The 23,263-nt window shown below is 43.0% G+C and overlaps 1 protein-coding gene across 4 annotated transcripts in view; it reads right to left on the reverse strand.

Annotated features, from left to right (window-relative positions):
- The window catches only part of SMG7 (SMG7 nonsense mediated mRNA decay factor), a 51,323-nt gene that overhangs the window by 6,217 nt on the left and 21,843 nt on the right, over positions 1-23,263 (reverse strand). Inside the window, exons 3-19 of one of the 4 annotated variants that reach the window (XM_059477977.1) lie at positions 22,902-23,019; positions 21,760-21,892; positions 18,826-18,997; positions 17,931-18,002; positions 16,842-16,992; positions 16,380-16,515; positions 14,194-14,356; positions 12,979-13,135; positions 10,698-10,768; positions 10,472-10,532; positions 9,948-10,067; positions 9,276-9,711; positions 5,519-5,663; positions 4,173-4,313; positions 3,922-4,055; positions 2,810-3,175; positions 1,218-1,367 (exon numbers count right to left, since the gene is read on the reverse strand). In XM_059477977.1, coding sequence (XP_059333960.1) covers positions 1,218-1,367; positions 2,810-3,175; positions 3,922-4,055; positions 4,173-4,313; positions 5,519-5,663; positions 9,276-9,711; positions 9,948-10,067; positions 10,472-10,532; positions 10,698-10,768; positions 12,979-13,135; positions 14,194-14,356; positions 16,380-16,515; positions 16,842-16,992; positions 17,931-18,002; positions 18,826-18,997; positions 21,760-21,892; positions 22,902-23,019 — 2,726 coding nt within the window. Of the gene's footprint in view, positions 1-1,217; positions 1,368-2,809; positions 3,176-3,921; positions 4,314-5,518; positions 5,664-9,275; positions 9,712-9,947; positions 10,068-10,471; positions 10,533-10,697; positions 10,769-12,978; positions 13,136-14,193; positions 14,357-16,379; positions 16,516-16,841; positions 16,993-17,930; positions 18,003-18,825; positions 18,998-21,759; positions 21,893-22,901; positions 23,020-23,263 lie in introns of all 4 variants that reach the window. The other 3 variants (XM_059477976.1, XM_059477975.1, XM_059477978.1) reach the window with 3 other exon arrangements.

Below are 23,263 nucleotides of genomic sequence, written 5' to 3' on the forward strand. Positions count from 1 at the left end.
TCAAAGTGACAGCTCATTACTTTGAAAGCACATTTTAAAAGCCAGACAAAATTCCCACTCTGCATATCCACACGGCTTGCACAGCGAAGGATTTCCTTCCATTTGGCAGCAGACACAACAGTAGGAGCTTCAAAGGAAGCTGCTAAAGCAGCAGCTATTAGTTTCTTAGCAAAGTTATCTAATGAGACAGAAATTAGTATCTTTTGCAACTCCTTGGGATGGCAGGTAAAATAATTGAGGAAGAGACTTAATCAGAAATTTTGAATGGTCACAAATAATTCTTTGTTACAGCTACTAATCTGAATCAGTATGATTTAATGAACATGCTTGTAGCTAAAGTAGAAAAGCATGCTGCTCTTTCAGAGACAATTTAAAAATTCAACAGCTCTGAGACCTCCCAGCTAGTGAACTAGGAAGGTTTTAATACAAAAAAAATGTAGGCAAAAAACCCGCCCTGTCAAAAATTACTCTATTTCTATAAGAGTTATTGTGTATTTATCCAGTTAACTGCTATTTTCTTCCAAAGCCATCCTTCTTCTTTAAGAATCTCTTCTGCATTGAATAGGGGCAGCATCCCCCTGCCTCTGTGGAATTTTTATATGCAGATTATAATCACAGAATCACATCACAGAATTGCAGAATGGCTTAGGTTGGAAGGGACCTTAAAACTCATCTCATTCCACCCCGTGCCCAGGGACACCTTCCACTATCCCAGGCTGCTCCAAGCCCCATCCAACCTGGCCTTGGACACTTCCAGGGATGGGGCAACCACAGCTTCTCCCCAACTTCACAGGGAAAAATTTCTTCCTAGTATCTCATCTAAACCTATCCTCTGTCAGTTTGAAGCCCTTCCCTCTTGTCCTGTCACTACACCCTGGTTCTGATGACTCCCCACAGCTCTATCAGTGTCCCCAATCTTTATTACTAAACCCATACAACTGCAGAAGAGCAAGTGCATTAAATGACATACCATGATGCATCAACACCTCTCCTGTGGACTGTACTTACAAAAACCCCACAGTTACTCTGGTTTCTGAACAGATTAGCAGGCCCGGATTCAGCCCAAAAGCTGTAGTTTTCACCCCTGTGAAAACTAGCTCAAAGGTGAGGCAGGAAAGTGGACAGGAGGTATGGGGGAGAGAAAGGAATTACACATTTCTTATAATTTCACAGAAGAAAGAGATGCCAGTTAAGAGTGAGAAGCAGCAAATACATACAAAGAGGCTTCGTCCAGGAAGAGAGGCGAGAGGCCCCAGCAGAGCTGGGTAAAGATCAGGAGGATTAGAGAAAATCAGCTCTTCCTCCTCCTCCAAGGCAGCCAGACTCTTTAACAGGTCCGGAGGAAGCAGAGGGGAGCTCTTGGGGTCCTAGTGACAGAAATGAGCACAGTGAGACAACAGAAGGCAGAGAGAACAGCCAGAGCAGGAGAGAGAACAGCAAGAGGAAGGCAGAAAGCAGCATGCAGAGGGCGAGGTGAGAACGGTGCTGAGGCACACACTGAGAACTCTGAGCAGAAATAACCACGCGGCCAAATGTGCACGGGGAGAGGACCACGCACCCAAGTGACAGCAGGGAGCTTTAATCAGCAGAGTCAGTGCTTCCCCTTGCATCCATGCCACACACTGAACCTGCTTCCACATGCAAGGACAACAAACAAAATCTTATCATCATTCTTCTACAGTTGACCTGGGAGTAACTTAGGTTTCAAGTAGAATCATGTTTGCATCATCTCCTTTTCCCTGCTTGTGGAGTTTAAATCCCATGAGACTCATTTCCACTGGTGACAGCTACTATGCCAATACACAGCTGACCAGCCCCCTGGGTCAGTAAAATCTGCTCAGTGCTGGTCAGACTGGACATCTTTATTTTTGTAAAGAGGGATACTTAAAGCACAAGCATCACAGGCATAGCTTCTCTCTGCAGCACAATGTTTCCCTTTTAGGAAAGAAGACCAGGCTTTGACCCTGTCTCTATCTAAAAACCACTACATGACACCAGGGTAGTACTGTGCATTGTCTGTACATGGTACTCCTGTACACTGGCTTTTCTCTTGGAAGGAAAAGTCAAGTGATACCAGCTGTCCTGAGTGCATTTACAGAGGCACACCCAACCAAAGGTTTAAAAGGCCTCTCTTTAAGCTTCCTTATAAACATCACCAAAAGCATTCACAGATGACTCCTGGACTGTTAATAAATAACAGAGATTGGTGGGTTTAACACCAACATGAATCATGATCACATGAACAGAAGTATTCCATTTACTGCAACTGGGAGCTAAGGAAGCCATTTAGCTCCCTCAGTGTGGTGGGATTTTCAAGAACAAACAAACAAAAAAATTCCAAGACAAGACCACTGCTACCATCCTTGATTGCTCAACCTATTGTAGCCTCAGCCATTCAATTCACTATAGCAGTGTTAGGAGTTCACCTAAAGCGCAAGAATTCAACTGCAATTATTTGGGTGGCTTTTATGGTTTTCACCAGTTGCAGCCAAGCATCTTCCCCAAAACTATCAGCTGCCATGTTTATCAACCTGGCAGACACAGCACAGAGATGGATGTCACATCCATACTGAACAAGACTTAATTCACTTGAAACCAAATCTTTAAGAGACTGACACTACACACAGCCTACTAAAATGGGGAATTCATTACTTTGTGCTGGAACCCCAGGTACTGACACTCAGGTCCCTTCCAATTAAGTTTACACTGACCTACTTGGGACCACGGGGCATTCCTGAAACAGGGAAATGCCACAAGTTGCCAGGAATACCAGAGCCTTACTTTTCCCCACTTGCAGCATGGCTCTTACCTCAAAGGTCATCCTGGAGACAGCGTCCTGCTCGGAGCGGAACACTCCCTGCCGCTTCCCCCTGCGGTCCATGCCCGACTGCTGGCTCATCACCCTGTTGTCCGTCATGCCATAGGAAGAGTCCCAGTAATATTCTGGCACCTTGACTTCTGAGGGGTTCTGGTTATATGGCTCCATTGGAAAAGGCTTCATTTTTTTCTCCAGAGGTTGCTGTTGCATCACAGGAGGCTGTAATGACTGTTCAAAGAGTTTGAGAGGGTCCTGGGCCTGCAGGTAATAGGGCTGCTTTACAGACATGATCTTCCCCAGGGAGCCTTGGACTTGAGGGGGGTTCCAGAGCTGCTTGGACGAGTCTGTCTGTGGGTACTGAGGCAGAGACACAGGATTTCACCAGCAGGGAGGAACAACCCATGTTACCTGAATGCTTAACTCCATCCAAGCTGTCAGCCTGGCTCATGCATGATAGCAAATCAGAATGTTTGTGGAATGTCTGTGTTATTCATCAAAAGCAATTTCCATAGGCATCTAATGCTCTCTAGTCAAGCCTTACACCAACAGCCAAGTATAATCCTTATTCTATCAAGACCCTTTTAACCCAAAAGCCTACAAACTAAACCTTCAGTAAGGTACTGAGCCAGCATTTTGCTGCCCAGAACACAAGCAGGGTCTCACCATTGGGTCCAGATTTGCCAGAAGGGAGATTTTCTCCAGCACAAGGTGAGCAAAGGAACTAAGAGCTGTAAGGGAACTGACACTGCAACCAGTTAGCCAAAGGAGAGTGCAGGTGGAGGTCCACACTCAGCCCTCATCACTCACACAAGAAAACCAGAAAGGCCTGAGAAAGACAGACCACCTCCATACCTTGTCTGTATCAGAAATACACAGCAAACAGATGACAGAAAAGACATTCCATTCCAGTACATACCTTCCTTTCAGTTACAGCATCATATGTTCACACCAAATAAACTTCAGCTCATTTTCAAATTTGCCCAGAAGTTCACAATCAAAAAATTCTTTAATGACAATTTTGAAAGATAATCCAGGAAGACAAGTTTTGAACATTGCCACTTATCTTTAAATAAAGCCCAGCATGTAGCACAGGCCAAGTTTACCTGCTGGAATCCAGAGTGGTGTGGTGGGCTCTTCCCCAGGCCCTGCACAGCTTTCGTGGGCGACTGCTGCTGCTGCTGCTGGGCCAGAGCTTGCACCTGTAACTGGCTTGTGGACTGTGCTGCTGTTGCCTGAGCTGGTAAAGATGAGAGGGGTTGCTGGGAAGGAGGTGGTGTTTGCTGAGGTCCCTGGGTCATTGGCCCTGGTCCAGAGGGCCGTTGCTGGCTGTAAGGAATGTGGGACTGTTTCCCACCTTGCACCTGGTTTCCTGCAGGCGAGTGAGCTGTGGGCTGGAGGAAGGTTCCTGGGACAGAAACACCACCTGGGAAGGTGTACCCCGTGCTCATGGAGAAAGCCACAGGAGGGGGGACAACATAGGTTGGAGGAGGAAATCCTGGAAAAGATTTAAAAAAATGCACCTTTAATCACAATTTGACAGACCATACAACTCCCTCCAGCAAACTTTTAGTGGGGGTTTCTCTTCCTATGCTGTTTATTTAGGAAAGGAGGCACCAGTCTGCACACATGCACTATAATGCTGTTCCTCACCTTGGCATGTGCATAACTGTGATCACACAGGAATTCCAAATTTGTTTTGGAGCTTTCTTGCAATATTCCAGGAACTGATAGCAGTATCTGAGGGTCGTATGTTTCCACATCCCTGTGTTCCCTGTCCCTCAGTCTCCCTGCTTTTTCTGACCCCCACTACCTTTTCCCTTCATTCTTCTTGGGTTTTTGATGCTTTACCCCCAAAGTTTCCTCCCCTTCAATCACTTTTTAGGGACTAAACTTCTGCAGGAGCACACAGAAGCAATCAATACAATAAGTGTGTACTGCCTCCTCTCAGAGGATCACCAGTCTCTGGATCAATTTAGACAGAGACAGATGGTAACCAAACAAATCCTCATATCTGTAAGATCGATTCTTTCCCTGTAATTTACTCTGAAAAGTCAGTTTGGAGGGCAAGCTTTAATTCTGTGTCTCACAGGTCAGGTTTTATGTTGACTTTGGGACAGGAAAGATGCCCATCTATCTTATATTGAGGAGTTCCATGTAACACGTGCAGGGAAGACAACTTCCAGTTATTCCCTGAGCAAACATGGATAGCAAGGTGTGACAGGCAGACTCCATAGCAAAATGGGACACACGACACAGCAACAGCAACAAGTAAGACCAGACAAATTACAGCTTCAAACATGAGCACCACTACAAAAGAGAGTTTTAAAGCAAGCAGTGTGATTGATCTTTTGCAATGGAGTCTGAAGCACAGGGAATGCTTCAGAAGCAGTGCTAGCACAAAGCTTTGTCATGTTCAGACTAACTACAGGAAGAGCCTAGAGTGAAGTTCCTTGATCTTACACCCACTAAACCAGAAGGCAGGTGGCAGATTTCATGACAAACCTTGATTCAAAGCATAAGGGATCTTATTTATCTTGTTTCAGTTCTGCTATGCCCCTTTTCACCACTTGATAAGATGTTCAACAGGAAAATTCATGGTCATTAGCAGAGCCCCTACCTTGCAGAGGCTGTACTAACCACTATTACAGGATTTTCTTCAGTCAACAACAAATGACACTTCAAAAGAATGATGCAAATTACCTGGACGGCTAGGAAGGGGAGGAAAGGCTCCCGGGTGATGAATAGGGATGAACTGGGAACTGCTGGCCTGGCTTGGAGTCTGAGTTACAGGTGTTTTCCTGGCTTCAGATACCGGAGTCTTCCTCATCTCCGTCTGGGATTTCACCTGATACAAAAGAAAGTACAAAGAAATTAAATCACTTGTCCTAAATTTCCATATTAACCATATCATATCTCAAGCCAAAAATTAAACTCTCAGATTGTTTGAGCAATTCTTTTCTTTTCCCTAAGTAACTGAGAGATCTTTGGAACACAGAGCCCTCCTCACTGACCTCAGGCAGATTACCCTGCATGTCCTCAGCCACTTCTCACCTCACAACAGCACTCAAGGATATTTACTCAGAAGATGCAGAGGCTCCTTCTCTAGCATGAGAGTGAGAAGCAGACACAGTATCTCACACCATTCAAGGAACTTACCATGCTGCTCACCTGCAGTGTTTAAAAACAAAAAGTGCAGATGCTGCTACGCTTCTAGGGCACTGCTCCATCCTAAGTTATGCTACTTACCTGCAGCACCTTAAAAAACAAGCACTGCCACACTCTTCCTGGGGAGTTCTCTCAGCCTAATCCATACAGTGGTGTATATGCACAAACTCCACACTATGGAATTCTTCTGACCCAGAGCATACAAGACAAACAACAGAAGTGCTTCACCTCATTCAGTTTACTGTGTCACTGTGGGGTGTTATGTTACAAGAGCTGCACCAGTTAAAGGCAGAGAGAAGAATGGAATGTAATGTTTACCTTATTCTGAGTATCCCGCGGTCTGGGTCTTCCTGGGGAGGAAGACAGAGGGGAAGACTACTTTCCCTTTCTGTTCAGCTCGGCAGAACTGCCTGGAATGCAAGATGGAGCAGGCAGGAAAAAGACAGCAAGCAAGGAACCCGGGCAATACAGAAAGGGCCCAGGAGCAGACCTGACACCAAGCCTCAAAGGTGAGTGAAAGAAAGGGTTGTATCAGGGATCAAATTAAAAAAAATCCAAACCAAACAACAACAATAACCCCCACACCATAACTGTGTGGGGTTTATTTAGACATGTAGTGCTGCTGAGTTGAAAGGAGTTACAGGACAGCTGTTTTCTGCCAAATTACAGTAGTAAAGGGATAGATGCATTCATATCCTTTCTTAAGTTCTTTTTCAAATTGAATTTCTCATTTAGAAATTATGGGAGTGTAGGGTTCTTTCTGCATTTGTAAAACTGGGAGACTTGGGTGGGTTTTTCATTTCCCACTACAAAAAGTCTGGAGGGAACTCCACCTCAAGGTTCTGGCTGATGCCAAGCACCATGAACAATGCAGGCCCTTGCTCATGCTGCATCTCTTCACCCTCCAGCACATGCAGCACATTTAACTTACATTGTGCTGTCCCTTTCCCCTCCACAGTAAGCCAAATATTTTTACAACCCATATCAAGCACTATGCATTGTTTTATGGAAATGCTGGAGAATTCAAAGACATTCTTCCTGCCATGTCATTTTAAAACTTGAGCTCCATCCATCAAAAACTCAAGTATGCTATAACATTTCCAGAGGATGCCTTCCAAAAGGCCCCCTGCATGATTTACAGTTAACTTTATAAAAACATAAATTACTAAAATCAATTAATCAAGACAAATTTCAGTTCCATCCTTGCTTCTACTTGATATTACCGCAGAAGTGTCAGTGCTACCAAATATTTGCCCCCATAATAGCCCTAAGTGGTCCTACACAGTGCCTGAGAGAGGCACCATTTTACCACAGGGACCTTTTAAGACTACGCTACACTGAGTTAGTCTGCACTGAGCTTCCTTGGCTCCTAACATTGCCTTCCCTAGAGAGCAGGGATTCAACCCAGATCACATCCTGCCTGAGCAAGTTTCCCATGTATCTGCAAAGCAGGACTGATCACCTCTGTACCACATTCTTCACATTTTTGCCAAGTAAGAACTGCAGCATTTAAGCTTTTGAAGGCAATGAACTATGTAGGAAATAAAGCATGAAATTGTCAGGAGTGCCAAAGCAGAACACAAACAGCCCATCAACTGGTATGAAACCTACACCGGTTTCTCAGTGTGGGGGGAAGGAAGCCCTCCCTCTATTCTGGAGCAGGTCTGGGTAAGCAAGCCTACCAAATTATACAAAACAAAAGTTATTTCCCTGGACTTGTTGCCCTAAATAGAGCGGACAGAGTTAAAAAGCCAAAATTAATTTCTATTCAAGAACAGACAAACAATAACAGACAACATCAGAGCAGATTCTGCTACAGCTGGGTTTGTTGTATCTTAAGACTTAATCAAGCAAATTTATGATAAATAAGCTATTGTCCCTCTCCAGAAAGCTACACATAATCCTCAGATCTGGCAGGTTCTAATCCACCTGAAGTCCTTATTTTGCAAGACAGGGGCACAAAGATCAAAGCTGGGAGTTATGCTCAGACCTGCAATGACATTCCAGATCCATTTGACAAATAAATAAGAAACTTGCTATTCTAACTCATCTATGTTGGCTTTCAGATACCAGAATCACGTTCCATGACTCACTCCCTGGTTTCTGTAGCCTTTACAGAAATCCTCTGTACCATAGGTATGGCTCCCCTGCAAAACCAACTGAATAATGCTGCCAGTTCAGACATTCCATTTCATAACCAGGATGTTTAACAGCAAATCATTAGGAGGAAAACAGGGAGAATAATCCAAGGCTCCTAAACAACACAAGCTGGAAAAACTGAAAGAGATGGTTTGTCTAGCCTGGGGAAAAGACCTCAATTGCACAGGCCTTTGGAGCAGCTGCAAAGAGGAAGAAGAGTTATTCTGCAGATCTGTCCTGGGCAGCAGTAATGGGCTTACACAGAGGCAAGGGACATAAGGTGCATTAGGAAATAATTTCCACTTGCAAGAACCATGAAGAACTAACAGTTTCTCTAGGGAAATAACAGAAATCTCCATCACTACCATTGAATGGTTCCAGTTATTATCAGGGAATGACTGAGATACAGCCCAATTGTCCAGGTACATCTCAGATCAGCCCTGGCACTCTCTGCCCTCATTTACTACGACTCGGTGGAAGGCAGACCAGCAAATTCACTGTTTACTTGATATATTTCATATGTAATGCTCAAATAAATAGATAGAAAAGCATGCTTCTAAAAAATGTAACTGGTAAAAGAGCACCTGAAAACAAACCATTATGACCAAGTGCCTGAGCACAGACTGATGATTTAAGAGCACAGTGGCTTTCTTTACTTTGACAGACACTTGGTTGCACCCACATTACAGAGGATCTTACTCCACATATATACAATTGGCTGCTTTTGTGACATGTTCAGTTTGTTGAACGTGCACCAGTCAAGTGAAGTGAAAATGCAGAGTACCCTGCTCCTTCACAACAGACCCCAGCAAGGCAAGACCATAACTATGACTTGGCCACATGAACTGCCTTGGTGGCTTAAATATTTGTGGAATGGATAGAAATCGGTTCTTTTTAGGACAGTTATAGCACCTCTCATTGAACTATTTTTCTCCCTCTCTCTCCCTTTTTAAGATAGCATCAAGGAAAAGCAAAGAGATGCTAAGATCACCATCACCTGGTCTTTGAGGTAGAAATATTTTATATTATTGAGCATTAGTTGCAGCTGCAGGGCCCACAGCAAGACCTCAGCTCTACCATACACAAGCAGTGACTGCCCTGACACAACGTGGCACTGTCTTAGGCACAGTATCCCTCTGAGCTAAAGGCTTACCTGAACTGCCACATTCTGCTTTCCTGCTTCCTGCATCTTCTCCAAGCCACATTTCTTGGTCTCATTCTTCCTTTTATTGTTATCCTTCTTGCCATCATTCTTATTTGCTACTATTCCTTTGCTAAAGTCCCGCCTCTCCCTCGCTATGTCCTTCGGGGGGTAGATGCGCCCTTGCTCTCTGTTCATCTCCCGGGGCTTGATATTCTCTTTGAAGGTGACCATGGGTTTTTCTCCTGCATCACAGCTGTTGCTCAGGCTTCTGCCAGAGGACAGCACTGATTTGAGTCCAGGGCTCCCATCAGAACACAGTGGCTCCACCATGGATGTCTCCTGCAAGGTGAGACTCTCTTTGGCTTCACTAGGGTCGTCCAGTAAGAGCTCCGGGATTTCTGTCACAAACAAGAGCTTTCCTACCTCATTTTCACATTGAATCAACCTGAAAAAGACAGCAAGGAATTAAAAAGCAAGTACACAAACTACATTACTTATCATAATCAGTCTGTGAAGGAATAGCATGCTGACCCACAGAACACGTTATTAGAGCTGTCAGCATCTTGTGCTCACATTACAGCTAACTGCTGTGGTGAACAGAGAGAAAAATAACACTCCACAGTGGCTCCTGTGTCACCTCAGCTTCCAGCAGCATGGCAAACACCAAGTACTTGCAATTACCTTGGCTGGTTATCAGCAATCCATTTGCCTGTGAAGATCAGGCGCTGCTGCCGTATCCGGCGTTGCTGCCCTTCTTTATCCCCTGTAATTGCCTGGTGGCCTTTGGAAAAATCCAAGTTCCTAGTATTGAAGCAGAAGAGGGAATATTAATTACACAATTACCCTCTGCAATATCCTATTTTTCTAGAAATACATGTCAGCATTGCTCTATTAAAAGCTCTGAACTTTGACCAGATATTATTCAAAACATGGCTGTTAAGAGATGTCTGATTTACACCTGTAATTCTCATCTGTTAAGATGCATCTACATTAAAGAGGTTCAGCAGGGTCATGAGCAATATTATAACCCCAAGAATTTCTCAGAGCTACACCATCCATTGCAGTTGTTTTGAAGAGACCTATAACATCAATCTATACAGCAGTAAACAGACACAGATAAGATATTGTATGGAACAGGCCAATGTCTGTAAAGTTGTGAAGTTGTGACATCAGCAAGGGTGCAGGATCCTTCAGCTGTCACCCACCTGAACGAGGGCCTCAGAGCCAGGAATCCTTGCAACTCAAATTCTTCTGGAAGCGGGGTTGCTGGCAAACAGACAGTAAACAGCATAAGGACAGCATGAAACCATTGAACACAGTATCTTATTGCTTATTTGCTCCTAATTTGCTCTTCAACTGTAACTCCCCACATCAGCAGGAAAACCATTGTTTTTCACAGTTCTTTACAGCACAGACCGTAAGTGTCCTTACCATTATTACTGGATAGATCTTCTTCATGAGGCTGGAAACTATTTAGAAGAGAGATCAGCCAGGGCCATACGCTAAAAATTAGAAAACAGGCAAACCCTGAGTGAAAACTGATAACATGGGATGTGTTTGCTTTACCAAAAAACACTGAATGCTGTTACCATCACAGTTTACATTAATCCTCTGATTCCCAAGAAAAGTTTCTTGCAAAGTGTGAGTGAACCACTTTCTTGAAAGAATTACTATTACTAAAAGGCCAACCTAAAGTTCCCAAGGAAGCCAGGCTCTCAGAGCACAGACAGCAGGCCAGAGAGCCTGTTGTGAATTTAACCAGATAAAACTAAAGTGTGAGCAAGTGCTGCAAGCACCTGTGTGCAATTCATGCTTTGCAGTCCAAAGCTGATGGCTCTCAAGCCATTAGTCAATGAATCAGTTTAGGCAGCAAAAGAATTTAGGAAGACACAGCTGTGCAGAAGCACTTCTGCTCCATGAACAAGAACACTGCACTGTAGTGCTGGAGCGTTTACCACCAAGGGATGAGACTCTAAGTAAGGGCTGCACCAAGCAAGACCATTAAACTAGAGGTGAACTTGCAGTCCCCTGCCTTGCCCTCACAATACCAGTAACAAGCAATGATTGGAAATTCTTCCCAAAGGCCCTGGAGCAAACAATTTTAAAATCACACTGATCATTGTGATAATGTTTAACTGCTACCACCAGACTGCTTGCTCCTGCTTGCTAGAAGCTCCCACTCAAAAAATCAAAAAAAACCCCTTCTGCTTTAGTGATGGGCACCACAGAAACAATAGAAAACTATTTCAGGATGCCCACTGTGCTCAGTGTAGGAGAAATGAATGTGTTCCCCCCAGCAAGGCTTCCAGCCATCATCCAGCACACAGCCTGGAGAATGCACCGTGCCCCTGACAGCACTGTACATCCTCAGCTGCTCTCCTGCAGGCACAGACAGCATGACCTTCATGATTATTCTCTACACTACACTGAGCAACAGCTCCTTCCCATGACTGACAAGGAACAAAAGAAGGAAAAACCACTCCAGATATCTTCAATAAGGCAAGTAAAGTCAATGATATGTTGTTCAGAAAATGGGATCCTTCAGAGAATCCCAGAATGGTTTGGGCCGGAAGGGACCTGCCATCCTGTGCCAAGGGCAGGGACACCTTCCACCACCCCAAGGTTGCTCCAAGCCCCACCCAGCCTGGCTTTGGGCACTTCTAGGGATGGAACAGCCACAGCTTCTCTGAGCAAGCTGAGCCAGAGCCTCACTGCCCTCACAGGGAAGGATTTCTTTCTAACCAATCTAAATCTGCCCTCTTTCAGCTTAAAGCCATTTACTCCATGAAGCACTACCTGCATGTCCTCTCTGCAGAGATTACTTGATATCAAGCAGGTATCTTGCCTATTAAAATACAGGCATAGGTCTTCCTTGAGGATGTGTGAATGACAAAAGTTATCACCATCTCAAAACCACATCTGAACTCTTTTCCTTAATCTTGCCTTTAGGAATTCTGAGGTTTAAGCTCCCAAAACTCCACAGGGCTTTTTGTTTCTTATTTAACAAACCAAAGTTGTAGGCACCCCTGTTTCTCATGCATCACACTGCTTTCCTTGGAGAGCCCATCTTAGGAACAATACTCATCCAGCTGCATCAGTCCCTCTGATCTTAAGAACCACTTTACAGAAACACTTTCTTAAATCAAAACATTTATGAAAAGTTAACAGACTATTTAAAAAATTGTGAGTTTTGAGCAATTTAAGCCTTAATTTATGAGATTAGTGGCAAAAGTGAAAAATCAGAGCAACAGTCCAGAACAGTTATGCCTGCATTGACATTTAAAGAGCCCCTCTACTAAACTGAATTTAACTCCTAGGTGACTACATCACAGCACTGCCCAAGTGATGGTTTAGTGCATAAAATTAAGGCAAGTATTCTCCTGCCACTTCCCCCAGTAATCTGAGAAACCATCATACTAGATAAGACTACAGGAACACTCAGTAATTATGCTCAAACTGGACATTATAAAATACATCCCCCAATTGTAAAAAACTTACAGGAAACCTAAACACAATTAAAAGAATCAATTTGCTCATGTAACCAACAAATCTAATGTTTTGCTTTATGAACCTTTTAGCACATACACTTTCTGTCATTTTGGTATCTGCAATGATGAGGCGTATGATCACTTTTCCCATTACTAATTTGTGGATCAACAGTAATTAGGACCTCCATGCAACAAAATGTAACAAGGGAAAGATGAACACTCACTACCGTCTCTCATCAACCACTGCCTCCTGGAAAACACTGGGCCTAAGTTTCAGCCAGTCCATGGAAACCTTCACAGCTGGAAGAGGATATGCAGCCCCAGAGTCCTCCTGGTAGTCATTTTGTAAAGGACACTTGCACAGAACTCCAAGAAATGACACTAGAAACAGAGTAAGAGGAAAAAAGCAAAAGAAAAAAACTCCATTATGTGGAAATGACACTTCAAAGTTGACCAAATAACTTAATCAAACATGTCCACCTTATAAACCTCTATTCTAAGAGCTAGTTCTTTAGACCAAGGCAGGCCAGCTACCTCATCTTAAACAGTCCACCAAGAGATCACAATACACGGATTTTTAATAGTTTTCTACTATGGAGCAAGATCTTGATGTTTATATCTCTTCAACTGTCATGGCAAGTCATTTTGGCAAGTTAAAAAAATCAGCTGAAAAGCCCAGTGCAGAAACACCTCTTTATCAGAAATTATCAACACAACTACCTACCTCCACTTCATTCACTTCAACCAGCAGGCACACAAATGCACTGGAGCTCCACAGGCAGGCACCCAGCCCAGACCCCTTAGAGTAACCACACCCATGTGACCATGGTGCCTTCAGAATCAGCTCCAGGCTGGAATTTGGAGAAATCCAGCTATTCAGAAATTTAGGTGTTGACAAACAAGGCCAAGCTGACAACAGGCTCAATCAGGTTAAGCAAATCAGCATTATGTGGCTAGAGTCTAAAATGCTCTGCACTCTCACTTATCTCCTGGTTGATATTACCAAAGGCAAAGAAGCAGCTGAGGTCCTGGTTGACTCAACTTCAACTTCAGTCCTGTTGAATCAGAACCAGTTCCATTCAAAGCAACTCCAACTGTTTGCAGCTAACTGGGGAGCAGCCCCCAAGAGGGGTACTACTCACCACCAAGCTGGATCCAGCTTTGCACCCAAGTTAAAATGTTCTTTCAGAACCAGGAACATGATGCAGAGTTCTGTAACGCTTCAAATAGACTAAGTCTGAACACAGAAATCCAGTGTTAGTCAGCACTGCTGACAGAAATGATCCTGTGTGACCATCATCTCTCACAACTTTCTCCCTAATGTCTATTCTCAGCACTTACCTCAGCCAGCCATTAAGCTAGATCCTGTCAGGAAATTACTAATGGATTCCACATTAAAACCAAGGGAACTACAAAAATCAATTAGCTCCCACACTTACTGAAGAGAGCCAGGAGCTGTGTCCAGCAGAGCTGCTCATCCTGGCTGTAGCTGTGCTGCTCCGTTTCGTTGCTGAAGTCCCGCAGGTGGTGCAGCTGGAACAGGTTGATCACAGTAATATGGACTAACTGCTGAGAGTTGAAGGCCTTCTGGAACAATAGCCTCTGCAACAAACACACAGGGTGCATATATTTTTAGATGGCAAAACACATGCTTGAAAGGACTGGTAGGTGCTCCTTCACTGCTTGACTAATGTTTCTGCTCTTTCACAACATTCATTCTGGATTTTATTTTCAGGTCAGCCCTCCCAGCACAGCACTGGGCTCCCCAGGAGGACCCCACTGTTAAGCACAAGGTTTTTGCTTGCACACCAGCTCAGACACACAACAAATCAACATCCCCTTTGCATATGGTTCTCTTCCAGAGCAAGTGCTACTTGGAATGTGCACAGACAGCACTGCAAAGGCCCATGGATTCACTGGGTTTGTCTGCCCTTCAAAGAACCAGCATGGAGAAGGTGACATTTTAAAAAACACCCCAGGAAAATTTAACTACTGCATGGTTATGCATTAAAGACTAATTCCACACCTGACTTCATGGGTCACAAAATGCCTCAGTGGACTAAAATAGAGAGAGCTATTCACAAATGTCTTTCAGTAACTATGCTAGAAAAGACAGCTCTCTCAGGACAGGAAAAGAGACTTCAAGCTTTTTGGGTGAAAAAAGGAGCTATCCTAAATCTCAGCAACACAACAATCAGGGAATCAGGTGAATTAACTCGTGTTAAGCATCAGGAAAAGGTTTAAGCTCCACATTCACCCTTGACTCTCATTTAGGGCATGAAGCACGAGCACTGCACAGCTGACAACTGAGACTGGCAGAGCTGCCAGCAGCAGCACCCAGAGCATGGCTGAATGCTCCCAATCCTGCAACTGCTCTCCTCAGAGTTAAAATGAGACACAAAATTAAAATAATTCACTAGCATACAGCAAACTTCACATCCACATTCAACTTGGTGAAGTCAGAAGAGTTACTCTCTGATAAATTAGACCTTGTGTTGCATAATATAAACAAAAAAGGTAAGCTAAGCAACAAAGCAGGGCTCAATTAGCTGTTTTAACACTCTGGATCAGTCCAGAAAATTAAGACTGTTCCATATGCCTGAGTAATGATCATAATTATTGATTATAAGCACTGTGGAAAAAGCAGTACTTTTTCAACAGCCAGAATCACACACGGAAAGAGAGATACAATTATTTCATTTTGAAACATAAACTGCCAGGGTTGGAGCAGTCAATTCATAGGAAGTTCTGTGGATTTTTAAATTTATTTTAAAGACATTGTGAACCTAACTGTAGCAGCACAATTCAAGACAAAAAGTATAAAAGGACTGTAAAGACCATTTGTGATTTTTTATATTGCTCAGACCACATTCCCCTTTCCTATTTTTGAAAAGCTTCCACTGCTCTGCTGAACATATTCATCCTCCCTGATGCTTTTCCACAAATTAGGAAGCTGAAACAGAGCAGTTTCCAAAAGCCATTTACCAGTTAACACCATGTCCTCTCTGAAACGATACTACTTTGCATAAATACTTCATAAAATTCTTTTGTTTTGATCTTGGCTGCACTGTCCAACATAATGAGCTGGGTATGTAACCAATGGGACTCCTGAAATTTCCATGGAAAACATGTTCAGCATAGTTCTAGTCTGCACAGAGTAAGGTTGTATGGGACATTTTCAAGGGCAAACTGTTAACAGGAGAAGCAAGTTTCCCAAGGCAGATTAAAAGCAGCCTTAACAACCACTGGGAATGAATGATAGACATCCAAAACATGAAGCTCTCTAAATTCCTCAGGCCACCAAGCCAAGATTTCACAGCTTAATCAAGTCCTTTTTACAGGTATCCAAGAATTATCCAGGTTGAAGAGCAGAGAATCAACAGTGGTCACTGATTTCTCCTGTATCTCCACCAACAATGGACCATGTGTCAAACGGGAAAAATCCCTAATCTTGGCAGAAGTTACCAGAACTATCCACTGTCAGCTGCAATGCAAACCTTCCCTAACTGGCTACTTGGGCTTCCTGTATTTTATCACATGAAAGAATGATTAATGGACTGCAACTTCTGAACTCGGCTGGTAAAAATATTCTCAATATACTAATTAATATGTTGTTACAACTAACCTTGAACTGTTCTTCCAGCTTTTCTCGAAGAGGGCTCAGCTTCTCCAAGCTCTTACTCAGGTACACATGGCCATGAAATTTAATAAATGCCTTGATGAAGTCAGACACGCTCCATCGAGTCTTCACCTCATCACGACTGCATTTAGAACAGACACACCTGATTCAGTCTTTGGAATTATACACAGCTGCACACAACACCCCAGAATTACTCCAAAATGAGGGAGGAATGTCCTGCAAAGCTACTTTTTGTGTTGGCACAATATGCTTATTTCCTGCATTCACTAATCACAGTCAGGAGCATCATATTCTTTGTTCCATGCACCTCCGAGGATGCTCTGACTGGACAAGGGCTGAGGGATTTCTGTTTCCACAGCCAAATATGAGTAACTTCTAGCAAGGCAGGAACTTTTAGAAGAAATATCTTCCTACTCACCTGAGTGGCAATAATTTACTTAGTCTCACCTTTCCAGTGCTTTAGAAAGTGCTTTTTGTAGGTTAGTGGAGGCAGCTGGGAAAGGAAACTTCACAGCAATGCTTCTGCAGTAGTAGAAAATTGTGGTCAAGTGGTCTCCTTTGGAGGAAGCTAGGATAGCCAACTGATTATAAGGCTGACCTAAGGGAGAAAAACACAAGCTGTCCAACAAGATTGTCCTGGGGGAAACATGCTAGATTTCAGAGTACATGTGGTCACCTGAAAAGGGAGCATAAATTCCTCTGTTCTTCACCAGGCAAGGCTTAGGTGCATCTGCTGACCCTTCCATCCCAGCCTCAGATCTGAACCACTTCAGTGGAAAAGCTTCTAAATTTGTGGTGCATCAGCTGTTTGGAGGGTTTTGTTTGTTTGCTTGTGTTGCCTTTGTTACTTGCTTTTTGTTTTGGGGTTTGGTCTTTTTGGTTGGGGGTTTTTGTTTGTCTGTCTTGTTGCCTTTTTTTTTTTTTTTTTTTTTTTTTTTTACTTTGGATGGAGAAGGATAGGGTATGGGGGTCTCTGATTTTGTTTGCTTGTTTGTTGCAGGGGGTTGAGTTTTTGTTTTGTTCAGTTAGAATGCAACTGGTTAAAAAACTGGATCACTGGTTTCAGCAGCCCAGCTCAAAAGTAACTTAACCTTTCATCACCATCCCTACATTTTGGGCCACTGGAAGACAATAGCTACAAAGCTAGATCCCTGAACTAAGGAACTCTAATTACCATCAGAAACTATAAATTGGCATGGGAATAAACAATAAAAAAAATGCTGGTGTAAAGCAAGTTTTCATTAATTGTACTTTATAAAGCATGAATATAACAGAGTATGGCAGTAGTGAAGCCTTGGAGTAAAGCTGTGTATTACTTCCCTTGTTTCTAAACCTGCACAAAAGGAAGCAACACAGATCATGCAAATAACCATTATCTAAATGATTTACTGATGGGTGAGGCTTTGTTGTATGATTGTGTGGAGAATTTGGAGAGGGATATTTATGTAAAAGCCCAGGTTTTCAACTGCCAGAGAAGAAAACAATACTCCAAATCTTCCTTTGGAATTATGAACTGGAAAGGTATCCCAGACTCACCATTAGAAGGGACAAGCTGAGCTGCATGTCTGTAGTAAGACTCTGCCTGGCTGGTCTGATTCCTATAGCGAGCTAAGAAAACAGCAAAAAAACCCAAGTTGAGGCACAAAACTCCAGTCTCCTGCAGTTACTTTCATAAAATGCAACTTACCTGAAGAGCATTTCACTAGCATTTCAGGAATAAGCATCAGAAGAATGGGCAATTACACCAAACAGAATCAAGATTCAACACATTTAATTCTGAGGTGACTGTTTTGCCTCAGACCTAAGATTTTCTTATAGACAACAGTGCCAAGAATACCACATACAGAGAGCTAAAAATATTTTTCATCCCTCTTTGCAGGATCACCAACTAGATCTATTTTTAGGTTGTTCAAAAAGCAACTGCAAATTCCTGTGAAAAGAGAACTTTCTACAACACAAAGTTTTTCTCGAATCAAGAAAGAAATAAACTTGTTGAACTTAATGTAAAAAAGAAACCCCATTTATGAAAGACTGGATTTCTAAATGGTGCCCTTGTACATAAGATATTAGTGTTCTGGAATGGAGAAGTTGCCAGCCTGCTGCAACAAGCTTTTGTAATAGTTACCAGTTTCAGCACTTCCCTGTGCCTACCAGCTAGAACATGATTAAAATGCTAGGAGACAGACTCTAGCAGATCACTAGCAAGCCAGTGATTAACTGTCTCCATGTGTTAATGTGTAACAAACACTAGATAAGTCTGAACAGGGTTTCTTTCCAGGTCTTTCCCCCTGCTGCAATCACCACAATCGGCAACTAGCTGCTGAAGTGGAGCACACTTGCTCCAGCAGTTACCCTGGTCTATGCAGATCCCTCCCTAGAAGCTGAACACAGACAGAACTCCACGTCCCAGCCCTTTCCTTGTGAAACTCACCAATATCTCCCAGGTGGACAAGGCAGTGCTGGCAGATGTAGGAGCAGGAGCTGGACTGCGGCTTCACGATGGCGCTGGTGTGCGTCTGTTTATTGCTAATGATCCCCAGCTGGGAAGACTTCACACGGCACGGCAGGTCCACGTTAAAAACTGTGCACAATTCCTGGAGTAACTGCAAACACGGCCTGGCTCAGTGGCAGCTCCAGACAGCCATTGCAAAGGCATCAAAACAAGTCACTAAACTAACAGAGCGCCACTAAGAGGCGTGTGCTCACCACTGATAAGCCAAATATATTTGAGGCGAACAAGCTCAATTTACTGAAAGTGAGACTTTACAATACGTTCTCCATATGGAATTCATTGAGTTCCATTGTGTCCACTGTGTTCATCTGCCCAGTCAGAAAAAGCTCTGCATCCCAAACCAGCAAGCAACTCAATCCTCATGATATTTAAATCACCAAGGATTTATCAGAGGAGATTGACTATGGGAGGTCTACAGATATTGCTGGGTTTTATGGTTTTGCTTGGTCTTTTTGTTTTTTCAGTAGGACACTCAAGAGGAACACAGTGGGTTTTATACCTTCAAGAAGTGACACTATTCTCTGAAAATATTAGAAAGGAACATCCCTCAACCTCCAAAGCAGCTGGTTCCAACATAAGAAACCCAACTTTAACTTTAGAAAGAAACTATCCCAAGTATAAAGTTCGAAAGAAGCTGGAACATAACCAAATTGATAAGCAACACAAGGCAATACTAACAGTTCAGTGGCTGAGGTGTCAGTAAATATTTGCACTAAACCAACACTGAGACTCTTTCAAGGAACAAGGCATCAGCTACTTGATCAAATATTTCAAAAGGTGATTGAAAGAAAGCCTCAACTTTGCCATTCTAATTAGTGCTTTTGAAGTACTTCCTAATGGACTCCAACATAAATACTCTGCAAAGTAATGGCAACCTGAGAGTGAAGAGTGTTTGTTGGACTTATTACTAGGGCAACAAATGCAGGTAAGAAGTGACAGACTTTCTCCCAGCTGGAAACATGCTCAGTCTCCAAATAAAACAGACCTGCAGGAGGGTTATACTTCCAGACAAAGGCACAGAGAAAGCCCATGGCTGACAGAGACACATACTCTGTCAGCAAGATGAGACATGATGCTTTTGCTTGCTGCAGAAAGAGGTTTGTGTTACACCTCACACCTCTTTGTCTCTCTTGATTCAGTAAACAAAAAATCCCCAAACAAGAGAGACCTCAGAGATGAAAGCTGGATAAAAGAGAGCATCTTGACATCTTCAAAGATGCCAAATTAAGAAAATTCATGCTCTTGTTCAAAGATGTCACTTGGGGAAGCCTCACAGCTGGAGAACAGGTACCTTGGCTGAGCCAAGGCTTTAGACTGAAAATGTAATTAACATCACAGCAAACAGAGAAAGATGACCCTGTCTGTAGTGTCAAGCTCAGAAAGAGTAAAATTCCCTGATCCACTGCAGGAAAGAACAAGGCTTTTGCAATATAAACAGTGTAGAGGTAGAATGCCCTTGGCAACCATGACAGCCTGTGAAACTGGCTACTTCCAACAAGCAGCTTTACAAAAAAAACAATGCTGAAGGGGAAAAAAGGGCAGCCACAAGGGTACCCTGGGGTTGGCATGGCAGATGTCTGGAATCCAACTAGGAAATAATACAGTACAAATGACCTACTGTGAATGCTGTAAGCTGAAGACAGTGTAAATCAGCCATGACAAAGTTTACTCTGAACACTGAGAGAGGATTCAGCAACCACAATGTTGTTGAAGCAGACACCAAATGAGGGGAAAAAAGGAAGGAAAGGCAAGTTGTCTTTACTAAGGCTATTATCATACACTGACTCTTATTCTCCATAGTTTAAATCTAATGAAATCTAACATAGGAAAGAGTGTAGGCAAAAAAATGTCAGCAAGAAATAAGTATATGAATAGGAATCACACTCCTTTGGCAATTAACTGAAAACGCTGCAAAGGATTCTTGGCCCAAGAGCACTCAATACAGTTTTGCTTTAGGGGAAGAAAAGTTCCTAGAAGTGAACTAATTATTCTAACTGTTGAAAATTAAGACTTACACCTCAATGTTCATCATTGGTGTTAGGAGTCACAAGGAAGAGGCAAAGAACAAAACATTAGGCCATCACACACATCCCATGCATCTGCATTTTCTGCACATATTTCTGTTCCTGAGTAACTTAATCCAAGAACAAACTGATTATCCTTGCTTATCCTTCACTATACAGCAAATGAAAAGGAATGAAGGCAATGGCCCACAAACATATATAGCAATGAGAAGCCAAATGGGAATTTTTAGAGAAACAGCAGGAAAAAAGTACTAAGAGCACATCAACTAACTCATCTGCTGCGCTTGAGATTTTTTGTGTCATCATTTCTGTAAGACATTACAATTAAAAGACAAAATTCCTCACCACAGGTCACTGCAGACACAGAGTAAATGGCTTTAAGAGGGCCTGCAGAGCCAGTGAAAGCTAGACTTTCTAATAGTCAGAGAACTCATACAGGTGGTAGTTCAAGAAGGCAACAGATGCACAGTGAGAAGGCAAGAGACAGTGCAAAGAAGCATCATACTACCCTTTCCTGCTGCTTTATGATTGCTCTGAGCAGGCAGAGCAGAGCACAGTAAGAAATGGACCTCTGACCTTACCCAAAACAGTGGGGTTTAGGTGTTAAGGTAGATTCCATTAGAAAGGAACCTAAACTGCACCACAACCAGATGCACAAAAGTTTCAGCTCAAGACTGATCAAAAGAAAGCCCATCAGCAGCTCTGAGAGCACCACGGCTAGCAAGGTGCGCTGCTCAATCCAATGCAGCAGCAGTTTCCTAAGCTAAGGGAACAGATTTTACCCAGCTAAAACTGATCCTCCACCCAGCCTGTATTTTGTGCAACTCACCTGTGTGTAGAAGCCACTAGCTGCCTCTAAAAACAGAGAAAGGTTTGCCTGAACTTCGCTCCGATTCGGATTTGCTCTGTTTTTCGCCTGACCCTGGAGTGTTGTGATCTGATTTTTAAAGGCATGATTCCAACTGAAAATAAAAGAAGCATTTATCTTTTTACTTTGGAAGTGTCTTATGCAGATGGCATAAATAACAGGAAAGAACTGTTTAATTACATAGCATCAGACATGAAGAATATTCAAATTCAAGCAACATTCAGATGAGAACAAATGTTAAATATGGAATAACCACCTTTCCTCACCTCTCATATCTATGGAAACAGATCCTGATATATATATAGCTAACATACACGTGTATATATGTATATGGCTAATGCTAGCATCATTGATATTTGCTGGCAATTGTTCTATTTTAGGCAGCATAGAAGTCCCTCCCTAAAACAAAATGTGGGGTACATAAATGAGGTTTAAAAATCATGCAATAACTGGAAGCCTGGAGAGCAGAACTCAGCCAGCCAACTCGTCTGGTTTCTCTCAATGCTGAAAGAGCCACATGCTTCTGTTAACTAAACTTATTACAACTCATGTCTGCACCTTAAATAACAGGGAATGGATTCAGGGCATGGAGAAAATCCAGCTGGATCTTACCCTGATTTGTAAGGTGTCAGGAGTAACCTATTAATTAACCCCATGAGCAACCCTGATTATTCCTCCCTCTGCCCAGCTCTACCTCACAGGGCTTAAAACCAGTCTTCAGCAGCCCCTGTTAAACCTTGCTCAAAGCTCCAGGTGATTACATCAGGCAAGTTTCCTCCTCTCAGGAAAATGCAGACTTCAGCCCTCCCCTGAGAGCACAGCAGACTGGAGCTCCTTAGCTTGTCTGCCTCCACCTGGCTCTCCAAAATGCAGTCCTGCATGACATGGCTGCCTCTGAATTGCCAGAGGTAAAACTCTAACCTACTGAATGTTCTTCATCAGCTCTGCAGGGCATTCGCATGTTTCACCCACAGCACAGCTCTCATTTTAAAGGAAATAAGACAACTATTCCATAGGTTACAATTGCTTTTCTGGAAGTCTCAGGGTTTCCTGCTGCCCAGCCCAAATCACATACACACACACAAATTCAGTGAGGTACTTACAGGTCCTGCTCCACTTTTTTATCTAAAGCGTATTCCAAATCAGTCACTAGCATTTTTTGATATAAGTCCTGTAGAGCCTGTCTGGATGTCCAGACTTCTGCTGGACCCAGCTTTGAATCTGAGCAACAAGAAAGAAAAAAAAAAAAAAACCCAGAGTCACACAAATTTATGGAGTAAATCTGATTTTTCACTCATTTACCAAATGAAAGAATAGAGCTCAGTGTTAGATACACATCACCAAACACCTGCTTTTATCATTTTCCTCAGAATAGTGAAATACAAGAACTACAGAGGGGTTGAGGGCTCACTGCTTAACTGAGGAGTCTCCTACAACTCCAGAATTAGATGTGAACAAAGTTAGC

The sequence above is a fragment of the Ammospiza nelsoni genome, chromosome 9 (assembly GCF_027579445.1).
Source record: "Ammospiza nelsoni isolate bAmmNel1 chromosome 9, bAmmNel1.pri, whole genome shotgun sequence".
Lineage (NCBI taxonomy): Eukaryota > Metazoa > Chordata > Aves > Passeriformes > Passerellidae > Ammospiza > Ammospiza nelsoni.